The sequence below is a fragment of the Puma concolor genome, chromosome C1 (assembly GCF_028749965.1).
Source record: "Puma concolor isolate L17-30 chromosome C1, mPumCon1.1.hap2, whole genome shotgun sequence".
Lineage (NCBI taxonomy): Eukaryota > Metazoa > Chordata > Mammalia > Carnivora > Felidae > Puma > Puma concolor.
Genome location: NC_141674.1, coordinates 155,867,133 through 155,889,370, shown reverse-complemented (window position 1 = coordinate 155,889,370; position 22,238 = coordinate 155,867,133). Strand labels below are relative to the sequence as shown.

Sequence of the window (22,238 nt, the reverse complement as noted above, 5' to 3'; positions counted from 1 at the left end):
TCAGTGCTCATCTGATGCTGGGGATAGCTCGGGAGACGCAGGACTGATGCTGAATGAACCTTAATGTTTAAGAATGCAAGGAGGGGTGCCTGGGTGGCGCAGTTGGTTAAGCGTCCGACTTCAGCCAGGTCACGATCTCGCGGTCCGTGAGTTCGGCCCCGCGTCAGGCTCTGGGCTGATGGCTCAGAGCCTGGAGCCTGTTTCCGATTCTGTGTCTTCCTCTCTCTCTGCCCCTCCCCCGTTCATGCTCTGTCTCTCTCTGTCCCAAAAATAAATAAACGTTGAAAAAAAATTAAAAAAAAAAAAAAAGGATGCAAGGACTTAAGGAAGAGGGAAGTCTAAATATACAGGGAGTAAAACTCAAATTATGCTGCTTATTCAGGGGGAAAAATGTGTCTACTAGTTTGCTCGTCCATAGGGGTAAGGATAGAGGAATAATAGGAATATGTGGGCTAGATTGAGGACACCCTGAATGCTAGGATAAAGTAGAACCAAACTAAGAGAATTCCACTTTTATCCTGGACTTTCCCTAAATGCCTGAGTGAAGTTGGGTAATTTACTGCACTCTTTGTGTTCTAGGTTCCTTTTCATTATAGGAAAAGAGGCATTGAAGTTGATTTATCTAGAAAGTGTTTTATTTGGGTTAATGTTGTATTTCATGTATTAGTTTCCTATTACCGCTGTATCAAATTACCATAGACTTAGTGGCTTACAGCAACAAAAACTTATTATTTTACAGTCCTAGAGATCAGAAGTCTAAAATCAAGATGCTGGCAGAGCAGCATTTCTCCTGGAGTCTTCAAGAGATGATCTGAGATCTGTTCCCTTGCCTTTCCAGCTTCTGGAGGCTGTCTATATTCTAAGGCTCATGGCTCCTTCTTCCATCGTCAAAGGACATCACTGCAACCACTGGTCTCACTGTCACACCTCCTTTTTTGGCTCTGATTCTCCTGCATCGCTCTGATTGGGGCCTTTGGATGACATTGGTGCCACGTGGATAACCAGAATTATCTTCCCACCTAAAGATCCTTAACCTCATTACATCTGCGAAGATCCTTTTGTCATTTAAGCTAATTTATTTGCAGGTTCTGAGGATTACAATAGGGACATCTCTGGAGGACCATTATTGAGCCTATCATGATCACCTGTAACAGTTTACCAGCATCTCTAAAATACACAGATTTCAAATGGGCTCCTTTCTACACCTCCAGGAGTGGGGCCCAGGAATATGCATTTTGAACAAGACTCTCCAAGTTTATGAATCACTGCTGTGAGAAATCCATGTCACTGAGGAGTTTTGAGTATAGTAGGAGAGTGAAATCAGTAAAACAGCATTTTAATATAAACTTTGAGCTCTTTAAAGTCATGTGAGAGTTGTGTGTAGGGCTACTGAATGTTTGTGTACAGTTGCTTTGTGTGTGTGTGTGTGTGTGTGTGTGTGTGTGTGTGAATTGCATAGAACTTGGGTCAAAGAAAAACAAAAGGCAGTTGGTTTAGGTGTGATAGTATGGGCAAGCCTGCTTTTCTAGTCTAGGAGCTACCCTAGTTATTAAACTCCTTGACTCCTTGAGAGAATCCTGCTTCAGAATACCTGCATTCCTATGGCATTACCTGCCAGCTGGGAAGCCTTTCAAACCCTGCAGCAAACTGAAAATAGACATGCACTGCTACAGCACCAGGCACACGGAAAGGAATTCAGAACGAAGCTGGTATGTCCTTCCTTCTTCCATCAGGTAATTACTCTCTTTCCACTACTTTCCTTCCCGTTTTGCATGTGACAGAGGCTTCTGAGCCTCAAGGCTGAGAATGAAAAAGTCCTCGCTTCATGGGTAGTCAGTGGTCAGAAGAAGCTTGTTTGCGTGAGATGTGCTTTCCATCTTAACTCGATCGTTTCCTCCAGCGTTGAGTCCACAAAACGAAACATATCGACCAAGATACCAAGGGGCTTTCTCCTGGAGGCAGGTGCATGAAGATCTAGCAGGTGGCTCAAGAGAGCCAGGTTTCTGCCGAGTCCACATCTGACACATCAGTTCTCAGCCCCACCCGCACATTGGAACCATTTGAGCTTCTTGAAACAAATTACCCTTGGGACCTATTCCTCCTGGAGATTCTGATTTAATTGGTTTGAGAAGGATCCCTGGCATCAGTATCTTTTAAAACTCTCCAAATAGTTCTAATGTGAGGCCAGGTTTGAAAGCCACTGGATAAGGGCATCATAGATGAGTCCAGGTTAGGAAGTGTCTGAAAAATTAGTCATTATCATGTTTTTAAAAAAGGAGTACAGACAAGAATTCTACATTTCGTTATATTCAAAGTTCACTCAATATGTTAAATACATGGCACTTACCTCAATGATAAGAATTAAAAGGGATGTTAGACCTATTCTAATGAGATTTTGTAGGAAGATGTTGGGCTTTGGAGACAGACAGACTCGGGTTTGAATGACTTTTGGTTCTTTCAATTACTAACAAGGAAATGTAAATCACTTAACCCTCCTAAGCTTCAATTTCCTCCGCTGTATAATGTCCATAATTCCTAATTTATGAATTTGTTTAAAGGAATAAAGGAGACTTAAAGCCTCTGTCATATTATTAAACACACAGTAAATATTATTGTCTTCTTTTTCATACAGAGAAGGATTTTTTAGGCCCAAAACCCTTTGCTGTGTGTCTTTTCTTTAACGATTATTTTTTTTTAACGTTTATTCATTTTTTGAGAGACACGGGGTGGGGGAGGGGCAGAGAGAGAGGGAGTCACAGAATCTGAGACAGGCTCCAGGCTTGGAGCTGTCAGCACAGAGCCCGACAGTGAGTTCGGGGCTCGAACTCACAAACCACGAGATGGTGACCTGAGCGGAAGTCGGATGCTTAGCCGACTGAGCCACCCAGGCACCCCTGCTGTGTGTATTTTCTAAGTAATACAGTCAACTAGCATAAAATCTGGGGCTAGAACCGATGACTTCTAGTTAGAATCTGGTTCTTTTGCAGAATCACAGTAATGTGGCCAATATGTTATTTAGAAACAGTAACATCTTTCCCCTTAAGGGTTGCTTCTAGATGATGATTACCTGTAATGGCCCAAATCATCATGTCTCCTTTCGCTCCTCTTTCTTTAGCCGTATAATTAAATTTACAAGAGGCGGTTAGTGCAGGCCAAGGCATACCTTATGTGGCAATAACAATAATATGCTTTAGAGCAGATAATAAACATGCTAGTTCAAACGAGAGGAACCTGCTGAGGATGATTCCTCCCTGGCCAGACGACTCACTGGGCTTAAATATGATTCTAGAACTGCATTGTTCAATAAAACAGTCCTAGCCGCATGTAGCTATTTAAATTAAAACGAAAAGGAATTAGATTAAGTAAATCTAAAAATGTACTCAGTTGAACTGTCCACGCTTACAATGCTGACTAGCTGTATGTGACCAGTGGCTACCGCACTGAACAGCACGGATGCGGAACATTTCCATCATCACAGAAAGTTCTATTGGTCAGTGCTGTGTCAGAGGCCCGATTTGTTTCTTTGGATTTTCCACTGTATCTGAATTTATGAGTTTCCCTATTAATAACTGTTACTTTCAGAGCAGTAAAGTGAGAAAAAAATGATGGCGGTGGGATGTGAAAATAAGCTGAGAGGAAGAGCACAGGAACAAGGGGAAAATAGTTTGTCTTTCTAAACTGACATCTGGCAAGTGACAGTTCGAGCAAGAATAAAGTGTCCCCTAGGTTAGTGAGCAGAAACACCCTGGCCAAAGAGTTCATTATACTGATTCTGAAAGGCTGGGGATAGTGCACTGTCTGACATAAAGGTCTGGCAGCCAGCGTGCCTACTGGGCTCCCAGTGGGTTCCCGCGGCAGCTGTCACCATGGTAACGCTCAAGATTGAGGTGGGAGCCCTCAAACGGCTGCTCTCACGCAGTAGCCCCACTCCCCACATCCATCCTGAGTGGCCCTAACCACAGTCTAATTAATCACTGCGAGATCCCCAGAGAGCTCTATGTAAGCACAATTTATTGCAGTAAAAAGTAAGACTCAGAAAGAAATTCAGATATTAAACCTGATCAGCAAATACCACGTTAGGCCTCTTGCTGTTAACCAAAAAAAGAGAAAAAAAATCAAAATATAAAGTTCCTTGTTTAGTGATGTTATTGGTAGTTATTGGTTATCGGTGCTGTTCACCAATTTCTGTTCTTCCCAGCACGTAGTAGGAGGCATTATCCAACCCCCTCCCTGCCTCCTTTTTTTTTTTTTTTTTTTTTTTTTTTTTAATAATTAACCCATCTTTGTTGGGAATCAGGTGAGACAATAGGAAGTAAAATGCAATTCTAGGTTCTGTCCGTTAGATTTATTTTGACCAGTGCAATGGTAATGGAAGTGACGTGTGTGACTTCTAGCTAGAAACCTTCAAGAAGCAGAGTGTGGTCAGCTACAGTTCCTCCCTGTACAGGCAATGTTTCAGATGGTGAAATCTTCACCAGTCTCCATGCCAGAGGGAGGACAACTTGGAGCGGTGCACCTCGCCCGTTTAAGATGGACCTGAAGTGAGACCAGGTTTTAAACCGTTGAGATTTAGAGGTTTATTTGCTCTCAACACAGCATCACGTCAAATCCTTTAACTAATACAATGGATGTACTAAAGTAAAAATAAAGAAAAATAAAACTGAAAGAGTGGATAATCTGATGAGAATGAACAATTCAATGTAAACTTAATTTTAGGATATCTTCATCTATTGTAGGATCAGTTTAAATAAAATAATCAGTTTAATGGTTTTTTTTTTTTCTTTCCTTCATACCAGTATCTTTTGTCTTGCAAGCAAGATTTATTCGTCTTGGCTTAGATCAATGCAAAAAATTAGCCCTGGACTGGTGACTGAATTGGTTTTCTCAAACTTCTTAATGCCAAATGCACATAAAAACGTTTGGTGATACCTATATATAAGGTTGTTTTTAAAAATTTTAATTAAGTATTTGTTCTTTTATTTAACTTAATAGCCACATGCATAAACTATGGGAAAGATAGGGGATATATATTTAGTATATTATCTGACATTTTGAATATTACTCCGGGGACGGGGGGAATCCTGGGGAACAATTTGGAAGACATATATTTTATTTTTGTTATGTTACAGACACTGGTGTTTAACTTTACTAGTTAGCTCATCAGCGTTTCATCATAATTGATTCTGAATGGCATGGATGTTAAAAAAAAAAAGCCCAATAGATTTTTAAAGATTTAAAATTTGTCACAATTAAAGCTCTATGCCAAACAAGTTTTTTAACAATGAAATTCAAGACAGCTTTGAACAATGCCAGCCTCCTTATTGTGTCTCTCCAGGAAAGCAGCTCACTTAGACACATCAATTCTGATGTGTGTGTGTGTGTGTGTGTATGAGTGTGCTTGTGTGTATATCTCATCTATCACTTCAAAATAGTTTTAAAACTTAGATGTGGTACAGAAGTTTAACAAATTAAAAGGTTTAAAGCAGTCATATTATTTTATAATCATAAATCCTAACACTGAACTTTTTAAACACCCACTGAAGATAAATAAATATAAATTCCGTGGCTGAGATTTCCTTTCGTTTACCTTGATACTCAGAATATAAAATCTACTTTAGCAGCATTTAAAAAATGTTTTTTTATTATTATTTTTTTAATGCAGGCAACTTAGAAGTTAAGCAGGATGCGTCCGTGCGGTATGTCCTTCCACTTATCTTCCGAATCTAAGACGTTCTGCTAGTTGGCCAGTAAGGGGAGCCATTACAAAGTAATTACAGACACATGCCAACCATTTCTCCTAGAATTCAAGTTTGTGAGGGTTTTTTTCGAATGCGTATCTTGCTCTTCAGTGAATTTTCTAGGTCATCACTGACCATGTTGGTGAAGCGGCAGGCCACCAACGCCGCAGAAAAGCTCAGATGCTGTGCTGTTTCTTTGGAATCTCTCTTTCCCCAGGTCCCATGCTGTTAGAAAAAGCTTCTATTACATAGGATCCAGGCCAAAGGCTGTGATCTGAGTCCTGCTGATGCTCTAATGTCTGCCCCTGCTCAGATCTCTTTATTAACTCCTCTCACCCCTCCAATAATAAATGGAAATTACATGTTTCTTTCAAGTCCACCTACCCACTCCTTTCAGGAAAAGCCATTTGTTCCCATGCACCTGGAGCTAATTCTCACTTCCTGCATCTTATCCACTGAACCAACCCTCTGCCCGGCTGCCTCCTCCCAGACCCCCCTAGATGTCATTTTACCCCTTCTGGAGGTCTGAGCTGGTGTGTTTGGGGGCTTGCCCAAAATGAAAGAATTCGAGCATTGAGTTCTCCATGGTATGGTATTGCTGAGTATTGTTTCAGACACCTAAAGACATGAGTGCAAGCGTTTGAGTGTGGCACCTAGCCAAGCATAGTTGTTTCAAGAAAAGTCAATAATGCGTATTACAAACATGTTTTGGTGACCAAACACAGCCTCCCAGCTATAGGTCTCCCCTAGAAAAGTGAGGCAATTATCTCAATCAGTCAAGTGAAAAGGTCTATTTATGCTTCAATTCTCTGGCTAATTCAGGCAAAAGTAAAATTTTCATCTGAATGATCTCAGTAATTGGCTTGCTGCTTTGCTTTACCAGTGAGAACTTGACAAAGAAGCAGGGTACTGACAGGGTGGTGGTAATCATAGGGAACTTGGGCATAGAAAACATCTATGAGAAAGTACATTACTGGAGATTTTGTTGGGAAATTCCAACAAAGATAGCTCCTAACCATAGGGATGGTAAATATATCTATTCATTTTTTTAAAGTTTATTTATTTAACTTTAAATAAAATAAAGTTATTTAATTTATTAAATGGGGGAGAGGCAGAGAGAAATGGAGAGAGAGATCCCAAGCAGCTGGAAGCGAGGCTCAAACTCAGGAAACTGAGATCACACCCTGAGCTGAAACCAAGAGTTGGATGCTTAACACACTGAGCTACCCAGGCTCACTTATGTGTTCGTTTTTTAAATCTAAGTTCAGATTTTATATTGACATTGATCTCTTAACTGCTACATGTCTTCTTTTCCTTCTTCTTCTTCTTCTTCTTCTTCTTCTTCTTCTTCTTCGTGATGGGCATGGAGATTTACCACCCAAATTCATATCAGGGCTGACTTATCTCTCTTTTGGGGATGACCTTAGCTGCAGAGAGATGTCTTGCTCAAAAGCACGCCCTACCTGAGGTACTCACATCCAATGACTGATCATGGCAGGGACATAAAGATCTAACATTTTGGGCTCATTACAGAACTCCAGTGAGCGATATTGGTTCTGGAGATCCCTGTGAGTTGGGCTGAGGCTTTGTCAGACCTGCGTCACCGTTCAACATATCCCTCTATTCAATTGCTTTTCATCCTTGCTCCCACAGGTGTTCATACCTAATAAATATCCTCCATGTGAATCTCCATTTTAGAGTCAGCTTCTAGAAAAGTCAATCTGACATTTGGTACCAGGAATGGTCCAAAAAATCAGTTAATAAGATGGAGTTTTGGAGTTGCACTTACCCCTTGGCTGGTAATGTGGATTCCTTAACTGATGCTACATGGAGCATAGACATTTCCTGACCTAAAGTAGTAGGCCAATGGGGATGACAGAATGTAAAACAATAGAGGATAGGTGGTGACAGATAAGTGCTAAAAGCAAGGAGGATGCAATTATCATAATGAGCAACAGAGTTAGACTAGCAGCCGAGGGATCCTGACCCACAGAGAGTTATGGAAACAGTTAATAGAAATTGGTATACCTACAAAGTCGATGGGCAACCAACAGGGGATCTTTTCCGTTTATATCAAGGTATAGCTTCCTTCCACAGGGTGAAAGCGGAAGTGGACCCATTTAACATGACCCGTTGGGGAAAACTGCGCTTTCTACCCTACCATTCTATAGAGTCTGCCAGATTGAAGATCCTGTTCTCAGGGCACACTTCTATTAGGGGGCTAAAGATTCCCATAGTACTTAAGCTCCTGTTGGTGCCTGGGCATTTTGGACAGGGAGAAGAATCACCGACTTGGTAGAGGTAACTGACCTTGATCATCAGGAGGAGGTAGGGAAGATGTTCTACAATGGGAACCAGAAGGAATAACCATTTAGATGCCTCTTGGGTCTGGGTCATACCACTAGGTAAGCCACCGAGACCAGAAGAAGTGGTTGCTGAAGCTGAAGAGAATGTAGAATTTATAGTGAAAGATGGAGATGATGAGTATCAGTTCTGGTTCTAAGACCGGCTAGAGTGGCAGGGCCTGTAGTTTATTCCACTAACCAAACTCTTCTAAGTTTTCCAGAATCCTGGAAGACCTGCTTACTGAAGTTTAAATGAAGCAGTGGATCTGAGGGATGGAATGTGGAAGACATAGAGCTATGCCAGCTTCAAGGGTTTCTCTTCAAAGAAGGACTTTCCCAGCTTCCGAGAGTGCTCCTCTACTATAGAGTGCCAAGTCACCCCAGAGCACACCCTTTCTGGGGTGGACTATACCCAGTGACTGATTGCAACTCTCTGTAATGGTCCAGTCATTTTCAGCCCACCAGGCTCATAGGAACCACTTATGCTCTGTAGCAACCCAGTGAGGGTAGCCGGGCTGGGGCTTTGTCGGGTCTGCATCATAGCTTGATTTCTCCCTCTTCCTGATCTGCTTCCTGCCCCTAGCTTCCACAAGTATTGCTCCCTAATAAACACATGGCTTGCTAACCTCCATCTCAGCAACCATTTCTGGAGAACACAACCTGCAACACCTCTGAAATGTTCCGTCCTCTCCATCATACTCTTTTTCCTCTATATATACAGGTTTCCCCCACTCTCTGAAAGTTCTATGTCATTTCTGTGAAAGACCTATACTAGTATCTGTTTTTGATAACCTCTGAAGAGGTATTTGATTTTATGAAATGGCAATTACTTCTTCATGTCCTGCCATTCCAGCTTATGAAAGGTTTCATGGGAATGTTCTACTTTCAGATAGCAGGGGAAACCTGTATTCTCCTCTAAACAAACACTCATTCACCAATCTTATATCTTTATTTAAGCTCTGGACTCCTATTTCCTTCTGTCATTTGTTATGTTCATTAAGTATTCCAGGATCAATGCAACGTCCAAGATGAACACGTCTTCCTTCTTGCTAACTTCTGTAAATGATATATCTATGCTCTTAGATCTTTTCCGTTACTTCACCTACAGTATTTAAACTCATAATCTTGTTGTTACTCTTACTCTCTCACACCTAAATAGGCTTTGAAATAACTGACCTTTTCTTCGCCATAATCACCAAACTTCTATACTCGTTTGTCTAGAGGGACCCTGTCTGTCTTGTGCACCATTGCTCCCTCATTCTCTAGCACTGGGTTCTAGACAGAGTAGGTCCTCAACAACTATTTTTTAAAGAATAGTAACTGCAATCCCTACAGAGATTTTTACTCTGGCATTCCCATCTTCCCAAACCAACTATGTACTGCAACCACTCTGATTCCATGATGTTTTTAGATTTTCTTATTTCCCTAAGGATACAAGTCAGATTCTTTGGACTGGTCCTTAGAGCTTTGCAGTATCTGAATTGATTCTCATCTGATTGCTCATTTGTTCCAAAGGTAAATCGTCTGTTCTTAGCAATGTCCCTCTGCTCAGCACAGAAGGGGGTGACTTGGTCCTGACTCAGACTGAACCATAAAGTAGAATCTGGAATGTCTCTTACAGGCTTAAATCTTCCCTCCCCTTGAATCTAACTCCTTCTCCTCTCTTTCAGCCAGCCATCTTCCCCTCATCCGAACTCTTATAAATGCACCCTTCATTATTGTACTGCAAATATATCAGGAAACATTTTAAGTATCTATTATGTTCCAGGCACTAAACTGAAAGCCAAAGATATGGCGAGTAGAGACAAATTTTCTGTTCTCAAGGAGTCCTGTAGAGGGAGTAGGTACATAAATGAGTGCAGTGGGACTTGAAAGGAAATGTCTGCATTGGGTATAAAATAGCAGGTAATCCAGTCTCAGAATCAACAGAAAGGAAGACACATTTGAGTTTTCTCTTGAAAAACAAGCAGACGGTCATTAGAATTATGCTGTCAGGATAGGGCTGTGGGGTGTATGTTCTGGACAAAAAGGGTGTGCTGAACAGAGGCAGTGGTGAAAAACGGAGTAGCAGACAAGGTCTAAGCAGTCTGTCTTGTGGGCAGAGGAAGGGTTGAGAAACAAAGAGAGTTTGATGGGGGTACCTGGTGGCTCAGTCAGTTAAGCAGCCAACCCGATTTCGGCCCAGGTCATGAGCTCAAGCCCCGCACTGTTAGTGCGGAGACTGCTCAGGATCCTCTCTCTCCTCTCTCTGCCCCTCCCCTGCTCACGTTTTCTTTTTTGTTCTCTCTCTCTCAAAATAAATGAACAGGCAATAAAGAGAGAGAGAATTTGATGAGCAAAAAGTGTGGAAACGCTTGTTGTACCCAGATTTCAGGCGACCTTGTGTTCACAGAGAGTTTGGATTTTATCTGGTGGCAGTGAGGAAGGACGGTCACAGGAGATGCTTTAAGTAAGGGAGCAACACGATCAAATTTGAGCTTGTATGATGTTCATACAATCACGTATTATTATTTCACTTCCAAAAATATAAATCTAGTGTCCAGAAGTAAGAAAACAAGTTGTTTGAGGACTGTGACTTGCATACAATAGACAAGGAAGGTTCCATTTTCTCTTCGTTCTATTGCCAATAGAAGGTTACCTTAATTCAGCATTACCAAACAGGTAGCATTTATATGCACCTATGTGTACACAAATAGCCTAAACACCAAATCAGACAGATTCTGCTTTAAGCAAAGTGAAACAAAACTACTACAAACAGGTATATTACAGGATACTACTTACAGGAGACTGGGTTTGTCTTTGTCAAAACATCCTCCCAAATTTCATTTGTTTACACATCATTACTTGATGAAGAAGCTGAATAGTTGAGGAGGAAAAATGTTGTGTGTCTCCACTTAGGGATCAATCAAATAAAAAGTTAACACATCTTTGAGATGATAATAATGTAATAGGCCATTCACAGGAACTGGTTTCACACAACCTTCAAGACTGTATCTGTTACACAGAGGGAGGTATTATGTGTTTTGTGACAGCTCAGTATGAAAGAACAAAGGGCTTACATGACATGTAAAAGAATGCAACAGTAGATACAACTTAGAAACCGGTTTTACTCTGCTGCAAACAAATGGACAAGATATTGTACAATATATAATAAAAAGTACAGCATAATACAAGTGCCACTAATAAAAGAAACTTAAGGATAAGACTTAAAAATGCTTATTTGTGATATATATATGTATATATATACACACTGCAATAAAAAGCCACAATAAATACACGAATTTCCATGTCATTCATAATAAATACTGAAAATATAAATACAGAAGACTACATCTAATATGAATAAATTATTACAACATAAGGTCCAGGTTAAGTTCTGTTGAATATTATTGTAGCTTATTTAATATACCCTTTGGCATCTTTGATGTTATAACTTATACACAAGAGAAATCAATCTAGAAACTGTGTGACACACAATATGACGTTTTAGTGTAAAGTGATTGTATGTATGAACTGTTGTTTGATTTTTTTCCCTTTCAACCTTTCTAAGTGATTAAATTGGACATAACAGTAATAAAATATCTATTGAAATACTGTTGAAGTTGAGTAAGAGTCGTAACAGAAATCAACTAAAAGATAAAACCAATCACAATGTCAAAAAATATGTTACAGTGAGTTTACCTCACTGAGTTTTTAAATTGTTTTTTTGTCAGCAAAAAAAACCCAAAAAAACAAACCAAACCAAAAAACACTCTCAAAAGACTTCCCTTGTGTAAAGACCATTCCCAATGTCCGAATGGTTCAACACAGACTGAAGGATAACACTCAAGTCCTTTGGATTATTTGATCTACCATTACATTCAGCTCACTCGATTTCACCAGAATTTGCAAATGTTCCAAATTTCTATGGCAGCTGGAAAGTGGAGACACAGTTGACATCTACGACTATGATCAAGTTAAAGATACTGCAAAAGGTGCCATTTGTCTACGCAACCAATCATACATATATATTTTAAATGGGGAAAATGCATTTTTGACCAATGTCAAATGACCTTTTCCTATCAAATTGATATACCCTGTGACACTGAGGGAAACACATTGAAATAACAAAGTGCCATTTTCTGCATTAACAGGCATTAACCAGTACATATGTATTAATAGTTCTATCTTAAGAGGCTATTACACCAGAAATGCAATAAACTAAAATGAAAGCAGATCAACTTTACTAAGACACAATAAAGGCTGAGGTTCTTAGGAACAGAGTTGTAATCTACAGGTTTTTAATTTTTTAAACTATGTCTGTACTGTAAATGTCTAGCATTTATTTTACATCAAACACTTTTGAAACATGTTTCACAAACTACGCCTCAGACTTATTTCCATAGAGGTGTCTAGAGTCAATTAAAACATGGGCCAAATTATTCAACATTCTTTACATAAACATTCTATAGCTTTTTTTTTTTAAAGCAAAAAGGGTTATTTCCCCTAGTAGTATTTGTGGGGAACAACCACACTGATGTGGCTGTCATTTCACAAGAGCATCCGAGTTGGGGAGATAAGCAGCTGTATCTGGATTGAAAAAAATCCCATGGAGAAAAGAAACATTGGTTTCAGGAGTGCTCCTCATCTTCCAGTTAGTTCTGACTCTGAGTTGGAAACAACTCTGAGCAAACAGAAGATGCTCTGAAAGCTGCAGTGCTTGGGTGCTTGGGTCAAGTGATGTAATCAGGAAAAAAAAAAAAAAAAAAAAACACCCTCCTCCCAGACTCCTCCCTTCGATTTCAGGCCTTGTCAAGGTGACAAATTTTTAATTCAGAATTCTGCTGATCCCTGAGAAGGCAGGCAACTATTGTTTAAATAGCACGGGGACAAAGGCTGGGATCAAATGGTGGCTGAGTAATTCTCTGGAGGCATTTTATTCCACAGCAGACTCTCCAAAACTAGTCACATCTTCCCCAGAAGGAGTGGAAAAGCTTGAGATTCTCATTTGTCATTTTAGGGTAAAGAAAGATTAACAAGAAGGTACTTATTTAGAAGCAAAAAGGTAGAAAATGCTCACTTATGTAATTGTAACTTCTCAGAAAATTAAGCAAGTCAAGTCATTTGGTCCTAACTCTGATGTCTGTCACTGGGGATCTGAAATAGTCATTTTCTTGACATTACGTCCTGACATTACAGCAATGGTGAACACAGATAAAATAAAAATAAAATAAAAATGAAAAACAATGACTGTCATATTTGTTGGAGGCAGGTTATATTATTGAGCATTGTCTCAATACTCATATGTGTAGTTTTTAAAAATCTGATTTCTTAGGAGACTTATGGAGTCATCAAATACAATAATCATCAAAATAAGGGGAAACCCAATGTCCTTTGAGTCTGCCAGTACAATGGCCCAAATCACCACAACTGTTGCCAGGTGCCTAGCCCACAAAGACTGGCCAAGATATTTTCTTATTGTGAGAAAAACCTAAGAGAACTGGATTGTGTTGCCAAGGAAACCGCTTTCCCTAGAGATGTTAAGAATAGATGGGTATCTATCCTGTTGGGCATGCCTGAATGACAGTCCTCCCTGGAGAGAGATGGATGAGCCAGATGACCTCAGGAGATCTCTTCTAGTCTCAGGACTATAAAAATTGAAGAATACACAAGAATCTCAAACTTTTCATTATTCAGACGCAGTTGGCCATTGTGAGTATCCTTGAAAAGATTAAACTAGTCTAAGATACCCATTTAGCATGACTAGTACCTAATGAATCAAGATTCAGACCATAACCTTTGGCAGTGGAGGCTATTTGATTATGGTACAAAAGAATTCACTGTGCCAACTACTAAAATGTAAAATCTATCAAGTTCAGATATTATTTGGGTATCATTACATCATCCGAGGATCAACACTTAATTAAAAAAATAATAACCTCAGGCAATTCATTTCTTAGGTTTTGATATTTAGGTTTTCCCTCTTTAGGGGAATTCAGATTTTGATTTTATTTTATTCCTTCTTTTTCTTTTATATTTAAATAAAATTTCAAAGTGGCATATAGATCTTTGAATTTGTTTTAAAGATGGGTGGCTTTCTTTGCAGCTAAGAAGAAAAGTTTGGTGACTGACATAAAAAGGAGAAGCAAAACAAAATTGGATAAATTATGTTAAAGTTGAAAAATTCTATCTAGTTTTTAATAGGTTTCCCATGTAGAGACAACAGCAAAACCATTTTTGGTGGCCACATCCCTGACAAGGGTGTTTGTGGTCTTACCTAGCATGGCAGTAAGACTTGATAAAGATCTCTGGTGACAGAAGCTCCTGGATAATTTTTAAAGAGATATTTTCTAAATCAGTTTCCTTCCAAATACTCATTGATAAATAACTTTTAAGATCCTCCCAAGTCAGATAAAAAGATTAGGAGAAAGCCAAAAGCAGAAGGAAAGGGATAGCTAACAAAAAAGTTATTCCAAAATTACAACTAGAAGCATTCAATCAGGTCACATAAATTAACTTAGACACAGGCAAGGCAAATTTCTGCCATAAATTTGTCTTTTCCTAAATCCTTTGAATCAATATACATTATCTTAGAATATTTAAATGGCCTCATGCATGTCACTAAAATGAGAGTTATTGAACTGGTTTGATTATCACTATGGTAGTGAGTAATCCAAAGAAAGGAATGACATCATTTGCACATTCAACGCAAATATTGTCCAAAATAAATTCTGTCATATTCTCTTGAAACTTTAGTTCTGCCAGAAACTTATGAGATAAAATAAAATGACACACTAGAGTTGGCTTTTCTTAAATTATAAGCAAGTATAAAGTATCAAAGAAGAGACAATTTTACCCTGTATATATTTATCACGAGTGAAAGAGTCAACGATATGACTTAAATTTTTGAAATTACTTCATTTTCCATGAAAGCTACATGTACCTGTATTTACTAAAACTCCAGGCTATATGTTAGACTACAGTAATTGCAAATAAAGAATGAACTGTTTTAGGCTTTGAATCTGATCGTATTCACCTTCCTGCTTCCAATCATTCTGTCTGAATTACCACCGTCAGGCAGCGCCAAGTTAGATAGACTGACCCCAAGACCACTCACCAGGCAAAACCCAGGTCATACCAACTTTTGAATTTGAATTTCTGATAAGAAAGAAAACAAACGAACCCCCTCCCCCACTTTCACTGGTTGGTTGGAAGGGGGTCTCACGGTCTAGTATGAAAGCTGAGAGCAGTTGAAGTGAAACTTAGAAGTGACTATTTTAAAAAGTCACATTAAATATGCAGATTTGACAGGTAAAATATGAAAGAGCTCTTTTATTTCCATATTCATCACTTTTGACAATAGTCTGTCAGTCATTTTAATATAAAATGTGTCTAAATCTTAAAAATAGTTTCTTTAGCATATCACAGCTCAGTGCTTTTATTTTTTAAAGCAAGCATCAAATGATTTTTAGATAGGAAGACATAATCGATGAGGTTGGTGGACAGCCCACATGAACACCAACTGGCCTCTGAGTTTCCACATTGTCACTGTCCCTTCTAGGTTTCAGGCTGCCATCTGCCATCTAGTTTTCTGGTTAAAATTCTAGCTGTTCAGCTTTGCTGAAACTTTATGGTTCCTGGGAGACACTACCACTTATTTATTATGCTTATATTCCATTCTCATCCCGCCCTGACACTTTCATAATTTTAGTGGGCTTTTAAATTGCTGATATTCAGTTAAATTAAGTCAATTAAATTCTTTAATGGTACAGAAAACATCTGGTGAGCAGTGGTATTTGTGCAAAGCTGTGGTATTTGGCTTAGGCATATGAGTTACTTGAGCACAAGTTAGCAGATCTCAGAAAGAATAATGTAATCAGAAGTTGCAAATTTGTGTTAGAACTAAGAGTGATTAAGGCTTTAAACTTTCCATGTTGGTTGTGGTAAGAATACATAGTTCTGGTTTCAAATTACAGTCAAGTCTTGCCTTTGAAAGCAAGAAGGTACTTCCCACTCAAGGTTGGTATTTTATACACTGACTACAGTAATGACTCTTCTGTGAGAGAATAAGGAACAGATGTCGTTTTTAGTCATATTTGGAGAAATGGACGGCTTCATGGTACCTTTTTGAAAAGTAGTCTCTGACTTCTGAGAATGTCCACTTTCCACCTGCTGGCGATGGTTTTGTAACCCCAGCTACAAGTGAGGTGGGTTGAATGACCTCTCTTTTCTACAGGCTATATAAGGCAATGCCTTTGGAATTTGGAACTATGGTTTTGCTAATTTTTTAAGCTGTATATAAATAGAAGTAAAAGTGATTGTGTTCCACATCATTGTCTCAAAGTTTTCCTGAAATGTTTCCTGGTTTATGTATGAGTCAACCAGCTCTTGAAACTATCTGGTAGGAGTTTGCTAGTATAAATTTAGCCTCACTTATAGAGACCTAACACTGAAGAAGCAATTAGCTGAAAATCTCTTTTTCATTCGATTCAGTTCTTCTAGCTGAGTCTATTTAATTCAGAAATTTCAGATAGGGGAAGAGGAAAAAAGATCATCCAGTGAGTTGCATTAATTTAGGAAAAAGAAGTATCCTTTTAGTTACAGTTTGCACACAATGAGACAAGAATTGATTTCACTTTTTCTAAGATCACATTATAAAAGCACACATTAAAAGAATTACAGTGAGGCTTGATTATTTCATGCCACTCCTCTTCGTCATCATGATCTCTTAGAATGTGGAGTGTTTTACCTCTTTTTACCACTTAGAACACTTCTTCTAACAGTCAGCATTCTATAAATATTTGTTGAAAGACAGAGTTGATACTTAGTAAATTCTAAGTATTAAGACCAAAGGATCATAAATTTGTGCAATATCAGAAGTTTAATCAAAGAGCCAATGATGTATCAAACTTATAGGGAATAAATCATGATGTATTTTCCTGTTTAATGATAACCCAACCAGAATTTTGCCTACAAGCCACCTGTTAGAGTGCAAAAATATAAAAGAACCACTTATCATCTCTTTGCTTCTTGATTGTTTTGTGGCCAATGTTTCTATAACTCCTAGTTTTTTTTTGGGGGGGGAAGGGTTATTGCTGGGCCATATATGTTTGTGAAGATCTTATGACTCTAATAAATATTAATTTCACATTTCATATGTGGCTGGAGCACTGGGAAAATATAGTTTTATCACAAAGAAAAGACTAATTTTTGAAAAGTATCTATTATTACCCAACTAACAAAAGACACGAACAAATTTTACTTATGTCTTAATAATCAAGGACTAAGGGATGGGGGGTGGGGAATTTAGGTTAATCTCTTTCAGTGATTCTTTCTCCCAAAGGAAACCTAGGATGACAAAGGAAATGCAAGCTGCTCCAGCCACTTGATTTGCACATCAATCTGGCCAGGATTATAACTGGGATTTAAGCCCTAATAAAAAGTATAGGGCTGATGCTAAAACAACAGGACCAAAGCACGAAGCTTTGCCATTGGCAGGGAACCACTAAAAAGCTGTGTGTCAAAAAAAAAAAAAAAAAAAAGACAATAATTTGGTTAGATATACTACGGGGGAAATACAACAGCTGAAGGTCAGGTGTCATTGTGTCTTCGTATAAAGATCTTAAGTATCCCAACTGGCTGCATCTAGCTTGATCCCCATTTTAAAAAGCTTAGAAAAAACGGCAGCGCTCTCCTGGCATGTGGGCAGTTTTTGTTGAATAGAAGGGCTATTAATGGAAAAAAAAAGTCAGATGGAACACTGTGCTCTCTCAGCTTTTCTGGGAAAGGAAGTAACAATGAAACGATTCCATCATTAGTATTATACGCAACTTTGACCCAACATTTTCAAACTATAGCTTTACAAATCATCCTTTTTTCTAGACCTTATTTTTAGATCATAAAACCCAATCAGATTCTAGGGTGGGAAAAACATACAGTATTCATTACTGGCCATTGCCTAAAATCTCTCATTCTCCAGTGTGTGATATACATCTAGTGTGTGTTTGTGTGAGTGTGTGTATGTGCATGTGCATTTGTGTTATAAGGGAGTGTTTTAATAGGTAATTTGTGTATGTAGTTTGTGGGAGATGTTTAGGGGTTAGGTTATACATATATGTGAATCTGGAATGGAATTCATGCTTGGAAGGTTAATCCTTCTGTGCCCAGTGACTTTCAACCCCAATTGGAAAAAATAGGGAGAGAGCTCTGATTTTTTTATTTGTCTGTTTCAAGGTTAAGCATCCTTTTGGAAATGTAGCTACAAAACAGAGACCTAGCCAAACATAAGCAAGTAGGCGTCGACCTTCCAGTGAATATAAAGCTGGACTAAATTAAATATCTATCCTTTCAGAAACTGGATTGACATTCTACCCTTCACCTTTGCCCCACCCAGAGTCACTTTTTCCCCATTCTGCCACAGTCTGTGTTCCAAGAAGCTGACTGCTTCACGGGTAAATCCTTCGAGGGCTTGTAGGGTCCAGCAAATACAGCACGTGTGATTTTTTTTTTTCACATGCCTACATGAAGAACAATAGCCTTTTGTCATTTTTCTTTGGGCCGGTGCTCTTTAGATTGTATTGGTAAAGGAAACAATTTTGGAAATCAAGCACTAAAAAGTGTAACTTTGTAGACAACATGAGATACACTACCGAGATCGGAGCTAAACTCAAACTGATTAGCCCAAAGGGCTTATCATTCAAAAGGAACATCCCTGCCCTCATTACTGCTACTTTCGTAGGGACAAACCCAAAGTTCCTTTAATGTTAGTATGAACGGTTATAAATTTGGCCCTGTGGTGGGGGAGAAAAAGGGCAGGAGCCAACTGCACATTGGAAGAGCTACCAAGTAAACATGTTTTCCCCAAATCAAGTTTTAGTAGAAACTTTTCCATTGGAGGACTTTCTCTAGATCAAACATTTTTAAGTTCAATTAAATAAAATAGTAATTTTTAAGGAATTGAGATCTACAATATATTTATATCCCTATTTCTAAACATCTAAATCTAAAAGACATAAGAATTAGCGATGCAGTCACTGAATAGCAAGGCATGTCCACATTTCAAAGAGGCAGAAAATGTGAAACGGTGTAACAACAGAAGGTCAAAAATATGAAACGGATTTAGCACAGTCATATTGCATTGGGAAAAAAAAAGGTAGAACACACTAGTTAGTTACCTAAATTAATGTACAGGAAAACGGGATCTTAGAAGTCCTCCGACGAACCAAGTGCAGATAACCTAAAGGTGGGGAGTGCATGTTTTATTTCTATCTGTCCCCTTTAATAAGAGAACGTGAGGTAATTAGGAAGTATTCAATGCATTCTGGACTGTTCTGCTAATTGTCCCAGGCAAGAGAAATCAAAATGCTTCAGAAAAGTAAGGCCTAGTTGAGTATTTGGGTCGAGGCCCCCCCTTCAATCGGCTAGTCACTAAAAGGAAATCTCCTTACATACTCATTTTGTAGAGATGGATTGATCACGCTGTAGAAAAGGCTGGTTGCTGAGGATGCGTCTCTTCCATGTTTCCTCTGCCTCCTCTGCTTTTACCGAGTTAGGTCTTCAGAGTGGCGAAGGAAAATAGGTCATTTTCCCTTCATAAAGTTATCATTGGATGATTCCTCTATATTAATTCTATGAACCTTATAATAGTTACAGATTAAAAAATTTTTTTTCTAAATTTTTCATCTCAAAGAGTTCTCAGTCCCCACCCCTCACAAGGTACCATGAAGGGGCACTAAAGTGCATTTTGATGTAGGGGAGTAGAGTTTAAAGGTGCTGTGTCCAAGCTAAGAACCAAGATGATGCTGTTTTAAAAAGAAAGGCAATTCCTTCTACCTCCATCTCTGGAGTCAACTGAGGGAGGGCAGTGAACTAGACCCTCACCAGAGGATTGTCCTAACTCTTAACTTTAGAGAAAACTGTGTAAGGACCTGCACATATAGACTCATTTATTTGTCCAAAATAGCAAAAATAGGCCTATTTCACCCTTAAGAAAGTATTTGCAAATCTGATCAGTCATGATCATAAAAACGTGAATGGATTCCAGATGCAATCCATGTGGGCATGCTCAGTGGTGCTAACTATGCATCTTCAGCTTAAAAGAACATGCTGCTGTTCAGTTTCATCAAAACATGACTCCTAACTACCATAAATAAAATACACATGGAACGATTAACTCTTTTTCTTACAGTAATTACTTTTACATTAAAAAGTCACCGTCATCTTCAGATTTATCGAAAATTAGGACTCTAAATCTTATTATTTCCCAGTCTTAGTCAACAATCTTGCACAGGCCCGATAATCCAGAACTTGAAGCTCTGATCTACACAGCTTGGCAGGTTTCACACAGTTTGACAGGTAGGCAACTGTGAGATATGCTTTTTTTTTTTTTTTTTAATTAGCATTTTCTATCAAAACAGTCTGAAATCTTTTAAAATCCTCATAGAGACTGTATTTGTGCAATGCCACAGGCGTGTGGCCGGAAAGGAGAAAACAAAATACAGTCTGGAAGATTCACCACAGTCCAGGTTTTCTTGGTCCTCAGTTTAAACAACCATGGGCCCAGGAAATCCAATTAAATACAGCGCTTTTAAATAAGAGAAGAGTTGGTCCTAGAATAATTTACGCTACTAAACAGGGACGGTCTCCACCACGGGTGATTTGATGCACTCTTCGTGCAATCTGCTTTTCTCCGCCAGGCTCAAAGAACTTTCAGCGGGGTGCTCGGCAATGTGACTGTCACCATTCAGTGTAGAGACAAACCCTTCCTGGGAGGGGCCTTTCAAGTACGAGTGAAATTCCACCTGGGGATGACTGGACCTGTGCTCGGGATACAAGCTACTGCAGGGCACGCCGCCGTCACTCTCCGCAGAGGAGCAGCACACGATGACCGAGGGGTTGGTGGCGGGGTAGTGGGAGGGGCCGTAGGCCTCTTCCGCTTGCCGGGCATAGTCCACAAATTGCTCCGGGGTCATGGTGTAAGGCACCAGCGACAGGGTACCGTTCTTAACAGGATCTCTTTCGGCATAGCTGTCGGAGATCTGGTTAGGAGTTCCTGGAATGTGGCTGTCTATTTGGTAATACAGGGTCGACGAGTTGGCATAAAAAGAAGCGTTTTTCGCGTGGCTCTCGTGAACCGCCGTGCCGTCGGAATAGCAGAGGACGGAAGGAAGAGGCACGACTTCCGCATGGGTCCCCAAGCCTTCCACGAAGCTGTCCCCTTTCTCGTCGTCATCGTCGTCGTCGTCGTCGTCCTCCTCCTCTTCCTCCTCCTCCTCCTCCTCCTCCTCCTCCTCGTCTGACTCGCTGGGGGCCAAGCTCTGTGTGCTGGAGTCGGTGACGCCGCTGCAGAAGCTGCTGCCGTCCTCCTCCTCCTCCTCCTCCTCTCCCTGGCAGTCTAGCTCCTCGGCCGACTGCAGGTGCAGCACTGCGGCCTGGGGCTCGGTTTCAATCTCAAAGTTGTCCGCGATGGAATACTCTACGGAGTGCGCGACGGGGCCCATGGAGCTACTGGGAGCGCTTATCTCACTGTGGCAGCCGTTCAGCGCGGGGATTTGCTGCTCTCGGTTTTTCTCCAGTTCAAGTTTCATTATTGTGTGCAAAAAGTGAGTCCGGACACGGATAGGATTAAATTCAATTCTACCTGCTGTGTTACTACATCCTTCTTTAGTGCAGCCACATGGGAAAGACATTCGATCCACCTTGGAAGGAAGAACACAGATTAGCCCCACGGAACTCTTACAAGCCAAATAAAAATCCGGTACCTCCAGGCAACCCCTTCGAATCTGGGATTGCTTAATCCCACTTGTGCCGGAACCAATGACAATGAGACTGCAAAGAGACTTTGCAAAGGGGAAGTGAAGACTTCAAACGTAACAGTTAACCTATAGCTTTAAAACCTATATTCAAGATACAAATGTGCTATGGCTGTTTAAGTGTGGAGTTTTAGTTCATTGACCCAGCCCGTGCTTCCTTCTTTCTCCATTCTCCCCTCCCCTCCTCCCCTCCCTTCTCTCCATCCTATTATTTTTGCTCCCATTTTTTCCAAGTCCATTCTTTCCCCCAAGCTCCCTTCACTTCTACTGCATGCCGGCTCACATGCCCAGTTTAAACTACACAAACTTACCCCCCTGCATCCCCACCTGCTATTTTTAATCATCTAAATTATATGACATTTTCC

The 22,238-nt window shown here is 39.8% G+C and overlaps 1 protein-coding gene across 3 annotated transcripts in view; it reads right to left on the bottom strand.

Moving 5' to 3' along the window:
* Nucleotides 1-11,170: 11,170 nt before the first annotated feature.
* The window catches only part of CSRNP3 (cysteine and serine rich nuclear protein 3), a 212,944-nt gene continuing 201,876 nt past the window's right edge, over nucleotides 11,171-22,238 (bottom strand). For all 3 annotated transcript variants that reach the window (XM_086718798.1, XM_025912214.2, XM_086718799.1), the window contains one exon: nucleotides 11,171-21,759. In XM_086718798.1, coding sequence (XP_086574924.1) covers nucleotides 20,689-21,759 — 1,071 coding nt within the window. In that variant the 3' untranslated portion in view covers nucleotides 11,171-20,688. The remainder of the gene's footprint in view (nucleotides 21,760-22,238) is intronic.